The sequence below is a fragment of the Chenopodium album genome, chromosome 25 (assembly GCF_948465745.1).
Source record: "Chenopodium album chromosome 25, dcCheAlbu1.1, whole genome shotgun sequence".
NCBI classification, from domain to species: Eukaryota; Viridiplantae; Streptophyta; class Magnoliopsida; order Caryophyllales; family Amaranthaceae; genus Chenopodium; species Chenopodium album.
In genome coordinates this window covers 5,578,902-5,596,176 of record NC_137858.1, presented here as the reverse complement: position 1 = coordinate 5,596,176, position 17,275 = coordinate 5,578,902, and the positions used below count along the sequence as shown (strand labels likewise).

The 17,275-nt window shown below is 34.2% G+C and overlaps 3 protein-coding genes across 5 annotated transcripts; 1 reads left to right on the top strand and 2 right to left on the bottom strand.

Moving 5' to 3' along the window:
* The first annotated feature begins 6,212 nt into the window (after positions 1-6,212).
* LOC145615130 (cysteine proteinase inhibitor A-like) lies at positions 6,213-7,478 on the top strand. The gene is made up of 2 exons (XM_081670205.1): positions 6,213-6,405; positions 7,059-7,478. Exons 1-2 carry the CDS (start codon positions 6,277-6,279, stop codon positions 7,266-7,268), a joined length of 339 nt encoding a protein of 112 aa, XP_081526331.1. The 5' UTR covers positions 6,213-6,276; the 3' UTR covers positions 7,269-7,478.
* Positions 7,479-7,679: 201 nt separating this feature from the next.
* On the bottom strand, positions 7,680-10,436 carry LOC145615129 (F-box/LRR-repeat protein At4g14103-like). Of its 2 annotated transcripts, XM_081670203.1 has the most exons (4): positions 10,306-10,436; positions 8,734-9,760; positions 8,322-8,471; positions 7,680-8,213 (listed from the first exon to the last, which is right to left on the bottom strand). In XM_081670203.1, the coding sequence occupies exons 2-4, from the start codon at positions 9,754-9,756 to the stop codon at positions 7,827-7,829; spliced, it is 1,560 nt and encodes a 519-aa protein (XP_081526329.1). In that variant the 5' UTR covers positions 9,757-9,760; positions 10,306-10,436; the 3' UTR covers positions 7,680-7,826. The 2 variants fall into 2 exon arrangements, with proteins under 2 accessions (XP_081526329.1, XP_081526330.1); XM_081670204.1 differs by having other exon boundaries at positions 8,734-10,413.
* A 681-nt stretch (positions 10,437-11,117) lies between these two features.
* Positions 11,118-15,475, bottom strand: LOC145615171 (uncharacterized). 2 transcript variants are annotated; one of them, XM_081670239.1, is made up of 5 exons: positions 15,331-15,475; positions 14,936-15,177; positions 14,413-14,527; positions 12,963-13,081; positions 11,118-11,486 (listed from the first exon to the last, which is right to left on the bottom strand). In XM_081670239.1, the coding sequence occupies exons 2-5, from the start codon at positions 15,157-15,159 to the stop codon at positions 11,435-11,437; spliced, it is 510 nt and encodes a 169-aa protein (XP_081526365.1). In that variant the 5' UTR covers positions 15,160-15,177; positions 15,331-15,475; the 3' UTR covers positions 11,118-11,434. The 2 variants fall into 2 exon arrangements, with proteins under 2 accessions (XP_081526365.1, XP_081526364.1); XM_081670238.1 differs by having other exon boundaries at positions 15,327-15,425.
* Between the last annotated feature and the right edge of the window lie 1,800 nt (positions 15,476-17,275).

Genomic DNA, 17,275 nt, shown 5'->3' with positions numbered 1-17,275 from the left:
TTCGAAAAGTTGTACTTTGTTGCAACTGAGAGCCTGTTCAAATTTACTTAATTTCAGTTCAGTTCAGTTCAGCTCCAATCAATTCAGTTCAGTTCAGCTCTTAATTTCTCTCTCACATAAAATATTCATTTCAGCTCAATTCAGTTCAGTTCAGTTCAGCTCCAATCAGTTTAGTTCAGCTCCAATCAGTTGAGTTCAGTTCAGTTCAGTTCAGCTCAGTTCAGTAAATGTGTATAGACCCTAAATTGAACCAGAGGTAGTATAATAAATTGGCAAATTTGAAATGTGCATTGCATGCACACTTATATAGATCCAATTAAGTTCCAACCACTGACAGTTTCATTTAGGTAATAATAAATAGTATTACACAGTAGTACTAGTACATAAATCAAGTACGTCATCCAAGACTTGTTTATTTCCCTAGCACGTAATACATACGTAGTAATATATATTTTGATGTAACTTATTATATAAGCACACCAAAAATGGCTTCTTAGCCTTGCATATATATTGTTGAAGATTAGTTTGCAACCGGGGTGGGTTCATTTCCTAGAAGCTTTTTGAACACTAGAATCTTTCTAGTAGGGAATTCACAGACCATTTCAGAAACTTCCACAAAATAATCGTTAGTCTTGCAATCATCATCAGATAACTCCAGACCAAGATAGTACGTCGTGCTACCAAAATCGCCTTCTATTTCTGCTCCTAAAATCTTCACAACCTTGAGGTGTGTCCCCTACAAATTACAACGAGGATTAAATAAACATATTAAACCAGAATAACACACGACATGCATGTTAAGAGGATTAAATTCTTGTAAAAACGGTTTGATAGATTTTTGTTTGACGTGTCAAGTATTAGTTTTACAAAATCTTACATGTTTCTTGTTATACTCAGCAACAACCCAAGCAACAATCTCATCGATCTTTGGATCCTTTGCGTCGACAGGGTCCTCCAAGGGTGTTCTCCTGTTGATCAGAGGAACTCATTTTTGCGTATGATGATATTGTTTATGTAGGGTGTGTATTGTTGTATTGTATGTATGTGTTGCGGTTTTCCTTCTTTTGCAAACCCTCTCTATTAATAGGATAGGAAAATGGAAATAATAAATTTTTTTTTTAATTCGATGAGGCTCATAATTTCTTTTTTAAGTCGATAAGCCTATGTGGCATATTGAATACATTCTTGTTAATTTGGACTGCCTCCAACTTAAAGTCTTTTTTTAATCACTTTCTATTTCAATTACCGAGCAAAGCTTGTGGAGTTGGTGGGGAACTCATCTTATGACTTTAATAAAAAAAAAATTAAAAAAAAAACTTCCTATTTTAATAATTATACATGTTGCTTCGATGATACGAGTGCACTTCATTTGTTGTTTAAGCAAAAAGATAAAATATTCTTTACGATTTCTTCAAAAAATAAAATTCTTCCCCCTTAGTTTTGGTTATCTATTAAATGTTGGCATAAAATTATGTTAATTGTATTGTAGTTAAGTTGGTTTAGTTTCATTCTTTTTGTGTTATTTCAATATACTACCTCTGGTTCGTATGATATGCAACTTTAGTGTATTATTTGTGAGAAAAAAAATATATTCAAAGTTGCATATAATACGAATCGGAGGTAGTATTATACTTCGTATTATAATATGTGTGAGCTATTACAACATGGTTTGGCCCCACTAATATAAATTTCCTAGTTCTACCATTGCGCACATCATTCAAACTATTTCGAATATTCAGTAAGACAGTCACGAAGGGATGAAGTACCATTTTTTTATACTACTTTTCTCCAACCCTTCGAGTAAAGGCCAGGGTAAGAAAATGAAACCATACTCTAATTCTCTACACTAGTGGTTAGAAAAAGAAAGCATTATAAACCTCAAAAAATAAATAAATGATGACCCTCCATCAATCAGCGCAAGACAAGTTATGTTTGCCTGTTCTATATGTTATCTCAACTATAGACTTAACCAGATTTCCAAAAAAAAAAAATTGTATGTTCATATGATGATCACAACTTTAAGAGAGAGAAGGAAACTTATCTGGTAGCCATATTATTAGACGGCAGACGCTATAATACTTGCTGGCACGTCGAGTAAGATTTGAAGTGGGTCCTACTTTTAGTGATTAAATTCATTACATTACAAAATATCATCGAGAATTTGGTACAAATTATTATAACTTTGTATTTATAATCACTGCTTGAATTATAATATTACTTCCCGATTTGAAGCAAACACAAATTTTGTATAGAAATTGTTGACAATATCAAAGTCTTTGAATTACCATTTAATTATGTGTAAAATATAATAGTCAAACTCCTAAAAGAGTGGCTTCATCATGGTGATTTGTATAAAATAATCGCTAAAATCACAAGAGTGTACGTGACTTCATTACGGTTGCTGGCGGAAAATTTCCAGTTTCTCTTATTTAAAACGAAATCTGTTTCTCATGGGGGCATTCTTATAAATAAATCAACAACTTTTTCATTATACAGGGATAAGAAGCCATTTTTGGTGTGCTTATATAAGTTACATTAATCCCTCAAAAAAAAAAAAATTAAGTTACATTAAAAATGATTTCTTAGCTAAATAAACCTAATTTTTTTGGTGTTTAGAGAGCCACAAGGGCGGAGGTGAGAATCGATCCCAAGATCTCTTGAAATCGGGAGAGAAGCTCTAACCACTTGAGTTATCCCTCACTCTCAGCTAAATAAAACTAATTAGTTATGCAGGGCTACGTATGTATTACTTCCTCCGTTTCTATTTAGTTGACGCGTTTGATTTAGGCACATATATTAAGGAGATGAGAGAGAGTGATAGAGAATGAAAAGGCAAGTGGGGTAGCTTGTAAATACAAGGTAAAAAATTTACCTAAAAAGAAAACGTGTCAACTAAAAAGAAACTTCCTAAAAAGGAATACCCGTCAACTAAAAAGAAACGGAGGTAGTATGTACTAGTGAAATAAACAAGTCTTGGATGACTTGATTTATGCACTAACACTACTGTACTGTGTAAAACTACTACTACGTATTACCTAAATAAAACTGTTAGTGGTTGGATCTTAATTGAATCTATTTTAGTATGCAAGCACATTTCAAATTTTCAATAAGTACTCATTCATTGTTCATTTATTCACTTCTGGCTGGTTTAATCTTTCTTTGGTGGCACATTTTTGTTGTTAGTATGTGCTCCTAGTCTCCTACGAATAAAAATTATCCATACAAGAGAATAAGTGATTCTGCATACAACGATACAGTACGAGCTCTCCCTCTTTTTTTTTTTTTTTTTTTTTTTAGAACAATATGTTTGAGCTTTTATGTTTAACACAATTTACTTTTGTTAATTTTTTGTAACTAATGTAGAAATATCCTCAATCCCTAATGTTATCTTTTTCTCTTTTTTTTTTTTAATTTTTATTTTATTTTGAAAAAAACAAAATCTTTAGACTTTTAAGCAATTTTGCCACAAGTTAAATAAAGTCTCCTTTGAATATGTTTCCTTCTCATTATACTTTTTTTTTCTTTAATTCTTTAGTCTCAAGGAATTAATTTTAAATATCTTTGTTTATGGGAAAATCTATACTACTTTTCCCATTTCTTTGTAGTTGCAACACATACTTTATCATAATATTTAAGACAAGCGGACCTCACATGATATAATACATTTAAAATGGACTTAAGTGTTTGTTATGAGTATAATCAAGTGAATTATGAGCTTTAAATATATACCATAATACAATTTTCACCATAAAAATCTTCTATTTATAGTGTGTTGTGATTATTATGGCATTTCTATTTTAGGAAAGTGTTGCAATTATAAGGAAACAGAGAAAGTATATAATAAACCAATTACTAAAGTTATCACGAGAGATTGTTATAAACACCCGGGTGAGCGGTGCACCCAAGGGTATTGTTTGCTCATTTTAATGATTATTGCTCATTTAATCATTAAATGAGCAAAAAATACCATTGGGTGCACCATGCACCCGGGAGTATATATATATAGTTATTTTCACAAAAATACACGTGTCGTATCCACAATAAAAAAAATTCCTGCCATTAATGTTATACTTTACAGTTAATTGATCCAAATTTACATTCTTATTAATCAACAACTCAAGTTTAATGTTATACTAAATTAATCCCTAAGTCGTTGCACCTCTGGCCCACCCTCATGGCTGGGCTGCAAAATAAAGTTCTATAGGGGTCAGTTGCTCATCACCAGGGGGTACGGTCAGTGGCCGACCAAGTGTAGCACCATGTTCATGAGCCATGGGCATAGTCTTGGACGTAGGGATGCCTACGTGGGCTATAGCACACTAAGAAATGGCTAGGGTGGAAGGATTCGGGTGAACTCGAGGTCTTGTGGATAAACATAGAAGGTTCGATAAGGTTAAGCATGTGGGTTACGGTTGTGATCATGAGCACCACGTTAGAGTATCCACTAGTGCATTGTTCGAAAAGAGAATAACACAAGAGTACCACATATGTTACACATCATATATATATTACACATTATATATGTTACTTTCCCACATATATAACACATAATATATTACATTAGCACATAATAACAAATATGATAAATTACATAGCTAAATAGAATTTGTCCGCTCCGCTACCACATAATATATTAATAACACATAATTAGTCCGATAATAATACACCAAATAACATAATTAGTCTGATAATTAAGATCCTGTTCCCTTACGTTGAAATTCAGTGTAGTTCACTTCAGTTCAGTTTAGCCAATGAGAACAGGCCCTGGCCTAAGTGTTACATCAAAGAACTATTGACATATCATCGCCATGTAGTAAAACGTTAAGATTTTATCAAAATATTGAAGCGGAAAACGTTTGTCACCGAATTTCCCGTAACAGTGAGCCTAGCATAATAATTTACGTTGAAGTAACTATTAAAAGTTACTCAAGTGGCATAAATGAATGAAAAGGAGACAACCATACCCTTGGGTGGTGGGTTTATCACTTCTCCAACTACTCATATACTTCGTATATAACATTCTCTTTCTTTGTTTTACTTAAAAAAACTCTATAATTCAATTAATTCAAATAAGATCGGATCAGTTTTTACAGTTTATGTAAAACTATCTTCAAATAAATAGACAGTACTTCGTATAGTTGTAAAAATATATATTTTATGGATCCGGTTGTGGATGATAACATATGAAATTTGTTAGATCTGTAGTAGCCATACAAGCTAAGCAAACTCAATTGAAAGCTTGATTGATTGGATTTGTATGAATAATGAAACGACTTAGGGTCTGTTCTCATTGACTGAACTCAGCTGAACTGAACTGAACTGAACTGAACTCAGCTGAACTGAACTGAACTGAACTGAACTCAGCTGAACTGAACTGAACTGAATTTAGCTGAACTGAACTGAACTGAACGGAAATGAATATTTTATAAGAGAAGGAAATTAGGAGCTGAACTGAACTGAACTAAACTCAGCTGAACTGAACTGAACTGAACTGCACTGAATTTCAACGTAAGAGAACAGGCCTGAGTGCTTATTTTTGGTTGCATTTATTTGACATAGGCAATAGAATGAAATTCCTAGCTAACAAGTTAAGTGGTTAGATCCCTTGTTGTTTGGTTAACTTAACAGGATATTTGCAAAATACGGAGTATATGAATTGCAAATCCCAAGGAAATTTGAGTTACCGTGCATTATTGCATTCAAATAAGGAGTATAAAGAGAAAATTCGATCAAGTTTATCTAGTAGATAAAAACTAAAATTCAATCTTTTATAATACTTCAGTCTTTTTTTTATGTTTGGCTCATTTAAATGTTCAATTTCAGTAAAGAGAAAAGTTTGACCGTGACTACTCACCAAGTCACCAATAAGGAGTATAAAACAACAAAGTTATGTATCAAAAAGATTTGAAATCGGCTAATATGAACTATAATTGAAAACCTACCGTGAGAGGTAGTGTAACTATGTAAATGTATTGAAAACCGTGAAAAAGTCAAAGAAAGACATTAATGGTGCAAATTGATGAGTGCATTGTATTCTCGAACAATATAATATATCTACAAGAATAAAAAAACTTGTTACGCGATCAAATGATCAATCAGTATAATTAGACGAATATATGTCACTAGGCCACTAACGCATAAGATTCGAAATATAGAGCAAAAATGTGATTCTTGATTACAAATCTTATCCTATATATTGAGAGGGTTGCTACTGCAACACACACTACAACAACAATACAACATACACATACACACATATATTACATCGTACGAAGAATGAAGAAGAGATCGATTTGCTCGGCTCAACCGAGGAAGAATCTTGGAGGCCTTGAGCCTGTTGAGCCAACCAATCCTAAGATCCAAGAGATTGCTGCTTGGGCTGTTGAGGAGTACAACAAAGAACAAGTAAGCTTTTTTTTTTTTTTCCTTCAAATATGGGACTAACATGACTAGTACAGTAGTACTCCCTCCATTTTTTGCACTATTCATGGTTTCCCATAAGAAAATATATAGTCTCGTGGATACTTGCTTGTTGGAATCGTCTCAATAAATAATTTTTACTTATTTAAATATTACTCGTATTAGTTGAAGTTATGTATTGACATAGGAGTGTTCAGAAAAAACATTTCACATAAATATAAAAATAAAAAAACAAAGGGAGTAGCCTACACTTTTAGAGGATGATGTTAGGTTGCCACCTAACTAGGTGACCTACAAAGTGAACTCCAAGCCTTGGGAGGGTCCTCGAGATGGAGTCGATCCGAAGCTCAAGTCAATTACCATGGATGATTAGGCCTCGTAAATTGTATGGGAAACTCACCTTGTAAGTTGTAACTTATTCAAGCCCCAACTATTTTCTGCTTATATGTTTGAGAGTCGGGAATTCCTTTATTTAAGAAGGGCTGATTTGTAAGAGATGTTGTTACTTCTTATAAAATAAAATAAAATAAAATAAAAAACAAACAAACTTGGTCGATATCTTCAGGGGAATTGCTATATTGTTAAGGGATGACTTGTTTTTACAACATATGTGTCTCATATATATGTGTAATTTGCAGGGAACATGCCTTGAGTACGAGAAAGTTCTGAAGGCGGAACAACAAGTGGTTGCTGGTATGATGTACTACATTGAACTCGAGGCGGCTAATGGTTGCTTGATGAACAAGTATTTTGCTAAAGTTTTTGATCAGTCATGGACCCAAACTAGAAAGCTCGAAGAGTTCAAGTGTATGAGCCAAGACAATGAACGTATCGCCGTTGCCAACTAATCTTCAACCACTCAATGTCACACGCATTCTAAGATAATGTGCAATATTGCAAGTTAATAAATAGGACATAGGAGTTTGATATATGTACTTGTTACATCAAAACTACTATGAACAACTTCTATTTCGAAAGTCGTCTTGCATGACCTAATTATGTTAGGTAAACTAATATGAACAATCTAATTATAATGAATGAACCATCTTTGCCATGAAGTATTTTTTCCGTTGCTTGTTTGGTTGTGGATTTATCACCTACACTAGTGATGTGGTCAATTGTAATCAGATCAACTCTAGAGAAGTTCGGTGTATAACTAAAATGTTAATCAATTTAATTAATTGTATCAGATAAGTAACAGTTTTATTGGTTATCTTTATTATATAATAAGTTAACTCTTGAGAAGTTTTATGTCTACTTAAAATACATAAAAGACACCTTTTTTTTTTGTACTACTCATAAAAAAAAACTCGTACAGTGTAATGTTTATATAGAGTAAAAGTAAGAATTATGGGATCTTTATCATGAAATACAAATGAACAATTCTGCAATACATTCCCTAGATACTAACATCCTGCTCTCCACCATAAACTGTACCTTTTGCGAGGCTGTTTTCTGATTCTGAACTCAAATGAACATGTAGCCGAGGCCCTCGGTAAATTCTGCAATGCGCTTGCGAGCGTCATTTCATTTGCTACTGAAACTCTTTGGTACCCCTTGCTTAAGATCAATTGCTCCAACACAAAAGCATGTCTCAACAAAAACTGTATCAGATTTACTTCCAGCTCCCTCCCATAGTAATCATCAATCTCAATTCTTTTAAGATGAGATCTGCAACATGAAGGAATTACTGCAAGAGTTTTTTTGAAAAACTCTTGTTCCGCGAGTGTCCCCTTACAAATACAAGGCTCGCCTTCATTCAATCTGCATCCTATACAACAATTTTTTAATCCCTGCAAAGTTGATTGCAACCAAAATAAACTTCGTTACACCATTATTTGAATTGAATTTATTCGATGTACGCAAAATTAATACCAAAGTAAAGTAAGTCACAGACTAACCGCAGGAAAAACAAGTGTTTCTAACACCGGCGAATGGTTTAGAAATGCCAACACTACATTATTCCAAGAGTTACCGTAATAACCCAGCTCCAGATATTTCAAATTATCAAACATTGGCAGTTTATCCTCTACACTACAAGCCTCGAATTCCTTCAACCAAAGGTGCAATCAGTCAATCTCACATTACATAATAATACGTAGTACATTTTGTTTTTATATACTCCCTCCTTTTGCAAATGAAATTTAAATTTTTTTTTAGGATCCCTCATGTCTGTTTATATTTTCTGTACTTGAAGCAGACATGAGGGATCTTGTGCAAGATTCCAAATGAGACAAAGAAAAGAAACAAGGGAGTATATAAAATAAAATAAAAATAAAAAAAATCTGGGAGCAACTAGAAATTTAAACAAACCTCTGTCCAAATGCCTTGCAAAGATAAATACTGGACGTTATTGAAGACTTTGATAAGGCTAAGCATTAGTGGAAGAGAATTATCCATCAAACCAGTGATATCTCGGATTATGAGTTGTGCTTCAACCAGATGATCCATGTTTGTAATAGAATGCTGTGCTGGTAATTTACCAGCATAATGAAGATACTCTAAATTAGGAGTATCAATATGCAGAAAATCAGTGTTTCTACGTGTATCATCAAGATGAAGCACAACTAAACTCAACCTCCGAAGAGAAAGTGAAGAGATGTTTAGGGTGAAGCCATGATTCCAAAATACTTCCACTCTGAGGTCTTCAAGTAAAGGGCAGCTTGAAATTAATCTTGGCAGAAAGCCATGATCGTTAATGACAGTGCCAAAGAGGTGTAGTAATTTCAAGTTTGGAAGACGAAAGGATGGCATAGTGGAAGCTTGGTCAAGACCAAGGTTGACATCAATCTTGAGCACCTCCAATGTTTCACACATGAAGATAGCTGGTGGCAGCTCACCCGGTTCCCTTATACGAATTCGGAGATGAAGCTCCTTAAGGCCAATACGGGTTATAGCAAAAGAGATCCACGCATTTATTTGTGTGGACTTCAAGTCTGGGAAACAGCCTTGAACACATCCCTGAGGACGATGTTTGGAAATAGTATAGTATGTGTCGATGAAGTCCATGCCTAGTTGAAGTTTAAAGGTGGTGAGATACTGAGAGCGGTGTGAATGGAGGACGGTATCAACAAAAGAGACAAAAACAGGGAAATGTTGTGTTGCATATGGATGTTGCAAACAATTAGATATAGGTGAATCACTCAAGTATAGGGTCGTAACCCAAGGAAATGCACGTCTAATTCTTGTGGACAACGTTGAAGTAGCAGCAACATCCTTGGTAGGAAGCATAGAAAGTATCCGTATTAACAAATCAACAGGCAAACTGGATAGTCTATCTAACACGACTAGGCTACTATCTTGTAAGGTGTTGCATCGTTTCGAACTGAAATCCATAGTCCTGAAACCAAAACATCCCTGCTTATCAATCTAGAATCAATGACTTAATTTACCCAAATCTAACTTGTAGAGATAATCACAATACGCTTGATAAAACTTATCCCATAAAATCGAAAAAATAATAACATAACAGGTTCAAATTAGCCTAAAGCAGATTAAAAGTTACCCTGATATTCGATTTAAAACCCATCAAAACAGAAAAATACTAACTTAATACAACCTTGAATCCTCAACTAAAGTAACCTACTAGAGTATACTCCTAAATTAATCAAAACAGAACAGAAAAGAGGTGTAATTTCATAGTTCAATTCTAACATTAAAGGGTGGTGCAATAAATTAGCAACAAAATTTGATTCGAAAAAATACATAATTTTAGGGGAATTTGATTCAATTATGATATTAAGCTCATAATTTTCTTTTATTTTGGTTATGATGGTTGAGTTTTCGAACCCTACACATAATGCACTGACAATTAAACTAAATTAAAACAAAGATAAACCCCATATTGTGATATTGATATGATGATAACAAAAACAAACAACTTACCTCAGAAGCTGCTTCAATAGGGGATACAAGTATTCGATTGAAGTGCGATTCAACGGAGAACGTCAACTGCGCTTCAATGGAGAACGTTGGACGGTGACTGTGAGAGAGGCAGAGTTCCAACAAGAAGTAAAATAATGGATTTTTTTTTTATATGAAGTAGTATTTATAGGTAATGTGGGGATAGAGGTCGTCAATTGTGCAAGGTTATATACTCCCTCCGTTACATATTACTCGTAATAAATCGCATCAAAAAAAAAAAAAAAACATATTACTCGTAATAAAAAAATAGTTTATGTCTCACAAATAATACCCCTTTGTTACGAGTAATATGTAATGGCGGAAGTATTTGCTTAGTGTATCACCTCTTTAATTCTTGGGAAATTGTTCGGTGTATCCTTGAGGTTTAGAAAAATGCATTGTGTTTTAAAACCTAAAAGTTTAGGCTTTAAAATGATCATAAAGTACAAAAAATTGATGTAAATTTTTTTTTTTTAACCAATTTGATGTAATTAATGCTTTTAAAAGATTTTATTACTATATAAATATAGAGTATTAAAAGGAAGTTAGTGTGTGGACATGATTTTAGTTTGATAAGTCAATAATATGTGCATTTTTTTTTTACAAACCTCAAGGGTACAGGGCACATTTTTTCTAAAATTCAGGACTACACATAACAATTTTCCTTAATTCTTTTTTAGGGTTGCTGCCTTATCTATTGTTAGGCATAGTAGAGGAAGTCGATCTCTGGGTGACTTGAATGGCAATACGAACAACTAGGCGCAACAAGATGATCAAACAAGTCGAGTGAAACATTGAACAAATAACTGCCAAAGCAGGCATTTATATAAGATAAGATGTGCTTCTCATATTCATAGTGTAATATTCCGTAAATTTCTGTTGGAAGCCCTAACATACTTGAGAATCTGACAATATACAAGCAAAATGAGCAACTTTACTTGTTCCACCATAAATTTTCTTGCTCACTTTCACGTTAATAATTTGCAGAACGCAAAGATAACGAATTCACAATTGGAAATTGTTTGCCAGGTCAATTCATGTCATAAAAGAAGCAAGTACATATTCAGATGCTGCACTAGATGCGAATTCTGGTTCAGCTGGCTTCTGGACATTAACCCAGGCCTCGAACATATTGGTCTAGAGTAGAGTTGAACAGCTCGTACCTAAGAAATTGAGGTGACATGTTAGCATGATTAGTAGCAGATAACAGTCATTTTGACAAATGCAAACTTAATTATGAAGATAAAGAGAAATTTGAGTGGGTATATAAAGGCATATATATGGAAGGGTAAGTAACAACTTATACTAAAATTCAGCACCAGGTTAATGAAGGCTAAAAAGTGACCAAGGCAGAGGATAAAAAGCAGAAAATAATGCTTTGATGAAAGAATACAATCATCAAAGAATACATCGAGCCTGTGATATACATTCATATTTCGCTTGTGGCACAGATCAACAAACCTAGAGGATCTTTCTATGCCCTCTACCTTATAGGAACTGCAATTTTGAGGCTCATTTCAACCCAAAATTTAAAAAGTTCACATGCTCCTCACTGACGTCTAGCACAAGTTGTTAATCAAGCTTGCAAAACCTTCCACATACAAAGTACTGAACTGATCTATGACCTATTCAATTATAAAGTTACTGAGCATGCAAGCAAATTAAGGTTTTAAAGACAGAACTAGAAAAGCCATGAGTTCCAGATTGGACCAGATGCCTTCTAGCTAAGGAAATTTTAAGTTTTTAACAGCATACCATCAGCTTTACAGAACAGTTCCACAGAAAAGAAAATGTTCCATATTTAATAATTGTGCAAAAAGAGACTATGTACATAAAAGCTTTAGAATCAGAGTTGCTTAATCAATTGACTCACGCACTAGACAGCTCATGTCTCAAAGAGGCTGGACCGGCGGAGGTTTCAAGTTCATACAGAAAAGCATAAAAGTATAAGCTAAAAGGGCATAGGACTAGATAGCTGTTCAGAAGGCCCTGTTTCTGATGTGCTGTTGGATCAATACTACTGTGTCTGCTGATTTCTTTTGTGTCTCCAAGGTAATGGAGGCAACACCTTGCACTTGAAAGAAAACGATTCCAATTCCCAAATCTTCCTCTTTGGCTATCAACTATCCTTTAGAAAACCAAATCACTAAATTTCATTTTCAAGTAATCCGTTTTTTTATGCCTTATCCTAAGATCATCATATATACAGCATTACAGCTGAAAGCCTAAAGTACCTCTTAAAGATAAAAAAAAAAAAAAAAAAAAAAAAAAAAAAAAAAAAAAAAAGGGGAGAAGCTTAGAGGAGGAACAAGGCCTAGCTAAGATTTTTAACAAGTTAAAGCTTCTTCAATATCAGTTTTAAACTTATTTGTAGACATCAACTACCAAGCATTGTTAATTAAGTAAGAGTGAAACCAATCTAGAGTTCTAGACATTTTAAACAAGTCATTATATATGCAATCACAAAAGCAGCTAAAATATTCAAGGAAAAAGTCTGAAAACTGCAGAGAAATCATAGGTCAAGGAATGAAGTGGATCATAAAATTACAAGAAAGTTGTGGATATACAGAAAAATTTATTCACAGACAAGTCAAATTCATAGCTCTATCTGTAATGTTTCTAAAATGTATATCACTCACTTGATTGGAGTTCCAGGAGTATAAAGTGGATTCTTGACAACATATTCAACATACAAGTTGTAAATATACTTCAATGATTCTCGTAGATCACCAGTCCTAGGGTTCGTGACCAATATAAGCTGCCCACATAGAGATATAACGAACAAAAATTAGTACGAATATAAGAATCACAATATATTATATCGAAACAGAATTAATAATTGTTATGCAATTATACATCAGTTACGCAACACCCTAAACTACAAATATATAGGTAGAGGTCCTCAAAATCAAGTACAAATGACCTAATCTAAACACAAAAATCAATGTATAAAAGTAAGTATTCAATCGAATGTCCTTTTATGTTGCCCTTGACTTTTTATTAGTTGCCATGAAGCAAACCTATCTATGACTTTCTAATCAAGGGAATCATGGAAAAAATAGTTGCATAAATATTGTTTCAAATGTTTGACCCCACTCTCTCCATCCACCATAGACAGAAGCCTCTTGAGTAGAGCTAGGGTAATGGTATGTGAAAACAAAAGACTAATATGAAAGTAAACTCAAAAGAGCAAGGACCAAACACTAACCTTACAAAAGCTACGACCAGAGAAAAGTTGCAAGATGATATAAATTAAGGTCAAAGGAGGTATTTAAGCACTGAAAACGACTTCTAGGGGTTGATAGTCAATATTTCCTTCAGTATGCATTTGCAAAGTTTATTCTTTGAATGCATGATATATACAACTGCAGTTCAGACTAATCTGATCAAACCAAACACGTATATTAATTTGATCAAACCAAACATGTATATTAATCTGATCAAACCAAACATGTATATTGCTTAAAACCGAAACAACTAGCACCCATGAAAGGTTCCCGATCTCAATAACTACTTGTACATTTGATGACTTGTAAGCGGCATCTGTTTTTATTATCATTTTCAATTTTAGATCCCATACTCTGCTTGGCCATATTTGATTCAGAACTTTTATATATGCTAATAGTCTAAAGAAAAGAAAATTATAACTTCGTATGTATGTTACAAACAGTATCTCCAGGAGGTCAAGACAGTAAACAGTCACATATACTTTTATAGTCATTCAGCAAGATCCGGCTGCGTTGACAATGGTGGATGTTGACTCGTTATAAGAGCAGAGCACTAGCAGGTTTTGAGTTAAAAAAGTAGCCCATTGACAATCCTTTATTTGTGTTCTGCTCCAAAAAATTAGAACAAAACCTCTCAAGCTAATGGTATCAAAAGCTAAACAATCTAAGGACTATGCCCTGCATGAATGGAGCTATATTGCCTATATATATGGGGTTTTCATTAAATATGATGAAAGATGCACAACAAAGTAACAAACTAATATTGCAACAAAGATCAACCAGCTAACATTAAAAAATATTTTCAAAGAAATACAAACAAATTATATACTCCAAAATTGCAAGTAAAAGCATTATAATTTACCTTTATTCCTGATGGAGTTTCCATGAAACTAAGTTTGTATGTATTGGTGCGGAAACTGTGAAAAGAACACCCCTGGCCAGGCAATTGAGGCACCCCAAGGTTAACCTTATCGGCACTGTTCAAAGATCACAAAATTTCAAGCATCAATAGCCCCACACACAACATAGTCCCATCAATCAAAATGCAACAATGAAATCGAGCACGAATCCTCCAGGGGGGGGGGAGGAAGAAAAGGAAACCCATTAAGAATTTAACATTGAAAGTCGGCACTTCGAATAATAACTCAGGTTAACATTCTCCACAATACTCACAAGATCACATCACTATAATCAAACAACTCTTCTACCATAACAAAAAAATAGTTTGGCTTCACATTCACCAAGTAATAAAATCAACAATTATTCATAATTTAGCTTCTGGGTTGTTCTCTAACCAATCAAATCAACACCAAATAATCAAAAAATTCAACAAAAATTCCTTAAAAACCTAGAAATTAAATTCCAAAAAAGGGGTAAAATTTCACCTAACAGGATCCATTTTAGCAGTGAGAGATTTGAGGGAAAAAAGGAGACCAAACATGAGCTTCTGATCTTGCTGAGCATCCAAAGTATGAAGTGAACGATTCCATTCTCTGTAAAGCAAACAAACCCCATTTCTATTGAAAATGTACATCATGTGCGCATTGTTTCCAGACGCTGTTACCGCCGGAGGTGATGGGTTTATCTCTGTTGTTCCAAAAAACTGCATTTTCTTTCTCCTGAAAACCTAAACAATTTTGCCCTCGATTTGATTATGATCAAAGAAGATCACAAAATTGTACCTATTTTCTAATGATTGGGGAAACAAATTGAAATGGGGATTGATTAATTTCGCAGAAATTTAAAGATATGGGAGAAAGAATTAAGCTTTCTTACTTACCAGAATAGTACTAGTTGACAATGGAGTTGAGCTAGCCCAGATGTGAGAGAGAGGAGGAGGAGATGATGAGTGATTTTCTGTGTTGATGTATTTGGAAATTGGAACCAAGGTTGGCTCAAGATTATAGAGCCTTAGGGGTGACAAGCATCAACCCACCCGAAACATATGAACCCAATACCGTACTCGAAACTAGATAAATTTGTTTCTACCACAGGTACAAAGTAACTCGATTTGATTTGAACGCATCAATTATAAAAAAAAAAAAAATGTTACAGACTAGGTTTTATTGTGTCAAAAAAAAAAAAAAAAATAGATAAGGGATTTTATTGGATCGGAACTTTTTATAGGTCAACTCGATCCAGGTTAGACACTTTAGGAGTGGGAGAAGGGTGAAAATTGGGAATTTTTTTCGCAAAGTGTTAATAGTGATTTCAAATTGAATATAGTTAGGTCGTAGTTGAAGTTCGTTGAATTTGAATTGACTTGTCGGGAATAAGTTGGGCTTAAATTTAATTCAATAACTTAACTAGCCCTTCAAGATTTGATACTTCATGTAGAGTTATATGCCTATAATACACACATTTTGAGGTAATTTTAAGGTTTCGGGGCCCGGTGGCGAAAAGCCATGAAACCCATAGAGATACATCTCGGGGTCATATAATGTCGTTTAAAACCATATTTGATCATTATAAGTTGTCGTAAACGTACGTGGTAGGCTTGAGTTTACGAAATCAATGCAAGTTGTGAACAGATAAAATGACCGTTTAAGGGCATATTTGATGGTTCCATCGACCCAATTGGACACCCGGAGGGTATTAGAAACCATGGTAAACATCTCGGCAATTTTTATTTTCAGGCGAAAAAAGGTAAAAAAAAATTACAAAATTGAAGGCTATAATACAAGTTTTTTGAGGAAAATTTGAGGTTTTGGAGCCCGGTAGCAAAAAACCTTGAGACCCTATGGGATACATCTCGGGCTCATATAATGCCGTTTGAAACCATATATGATCATTATATGTTGTCATAAACGTTCGTGGTAGGCTTGAGTTTACGAAATCAGTGCAAGTTGCGAACGAGTAAACTGACCGTTTCAGGATATATTGGATGCTTCCACCGACCTAATTGGACTCCCGAAGGCTATTAGGGACCATGGTAAACATCTCGGCAATTTTTATATCCGAGCGAAAAAAAAAGGTAAAAAAATTACAAAAACGAAGGCTATAATCCACGTTTTTTAGGAAATTTTGAGCTTTCGGGACCCAGTGGCGAAAAGTGTTGAGACTCTAGGAGATATATTTCGGTGTCGTATAATGCCGTTTGAAACCATATATGATCATTATATATTGTTATAAACGTCTGTGGTAGGCTTGAGTTTACAAAATCACTATAGGTTGTAAAAGAGTAAAATCACCGTTTAAGGGCATATTGGATGTTTCCACCAACCCAATTGGACTCCCGGAGGGTACTAGGGACCATGGTAAATATTTCGGCAATTTCTATTTCCGGGCGAAAAAAGGTCAAAAAATTACAAAATTGAAGGCTATAATCCACGCTTTTTGATTAAATTTGAGGTTTTGGGGCCCGGTGGCAAAAAGCCATGAAACCCAAAGGGATTCATCTCGCGGACATATAATGCCGTTTGAAACCATATATGAGCATTATATGTTGTCATAAACTTCCGTAGTAGGCTTGAGTTTACGAAATCACTACAAGTTGTGAACGGGTAAAATGACCGTTTAAGGGCATATTGGATGGTTTCATCGACCCAATTGGACTCTTGGATGGTATTAGGGACCCTGGTAAACATCTCGACAATTTTTATTTCTGGGCCAAAAAAGGTCGAAAAATTACAAAATTGAAGGCTATAATCCATGTTTTTCGAGGAAAATTTGAGGTTTCGGGGCACGGTGGGGAAAAGCCTTGAAACCCTAAGGGATACATCTCG

Bases quoted from the DNA above. Each gene is read 5' to 3' on its own strand.
- LOC145615130 (XM_081670205.1), top strand. From the start codon at position 6,277: ATGAAGAAGAGATCGATTTGCTCGGCTCAACCGAGGAAGAATCTTGGA. The intron at 6,406-7,058 runs GTAAGCTTTTTT...TGTAATTTGCAG, and splicing joins AGGAGTACAACAAAGAACAA to GGAACATGCCTTGAGTACGA.
- LOC145615129 (XM_081670203.1), bottom strand. From the start codon at position 9,756: ATGGATTTCAGTTCGAAACGATGCAACACCTTACAAGATAGTAGCCTA. The intron at 8,472-8,733 runs GTTTGTTTAAAT...CTTTGGTTGAAG, and splicing joins TGCAAGGCATTTGGACAGAG to GAATTCGAGGCTTGTAGTGT. The intron at 8,214-8,321 runs GTTAGTCTGTGA...TCAACTTTGCAG, and splicing joins AAACACTTGTTTTTCCTGCG to GGATTAAAAAATTGTTGTAT.
- LOC145615171 (XM_081670239.1), bottom strand. From the start codon at position 15,159: ATGCAGTTTTTTGGAACAACAGAGATAAACCCATCACCTCCGGCGGTA. The intron at 14,528-14,935 runs GTGAAATTTTAC...ATCTTTGAACAG, and splicing joins GCTAAAATGGATCCTGTTAG to TGCCGATAAGGTTAACCTTG. The intron at 13,082-14,412 runs GTAAATTATAAT...CTATGTGGGCAG, and splicing joins AAACTCCATCAGGAATAAAG to CTTATATTGGTCACGAACCC.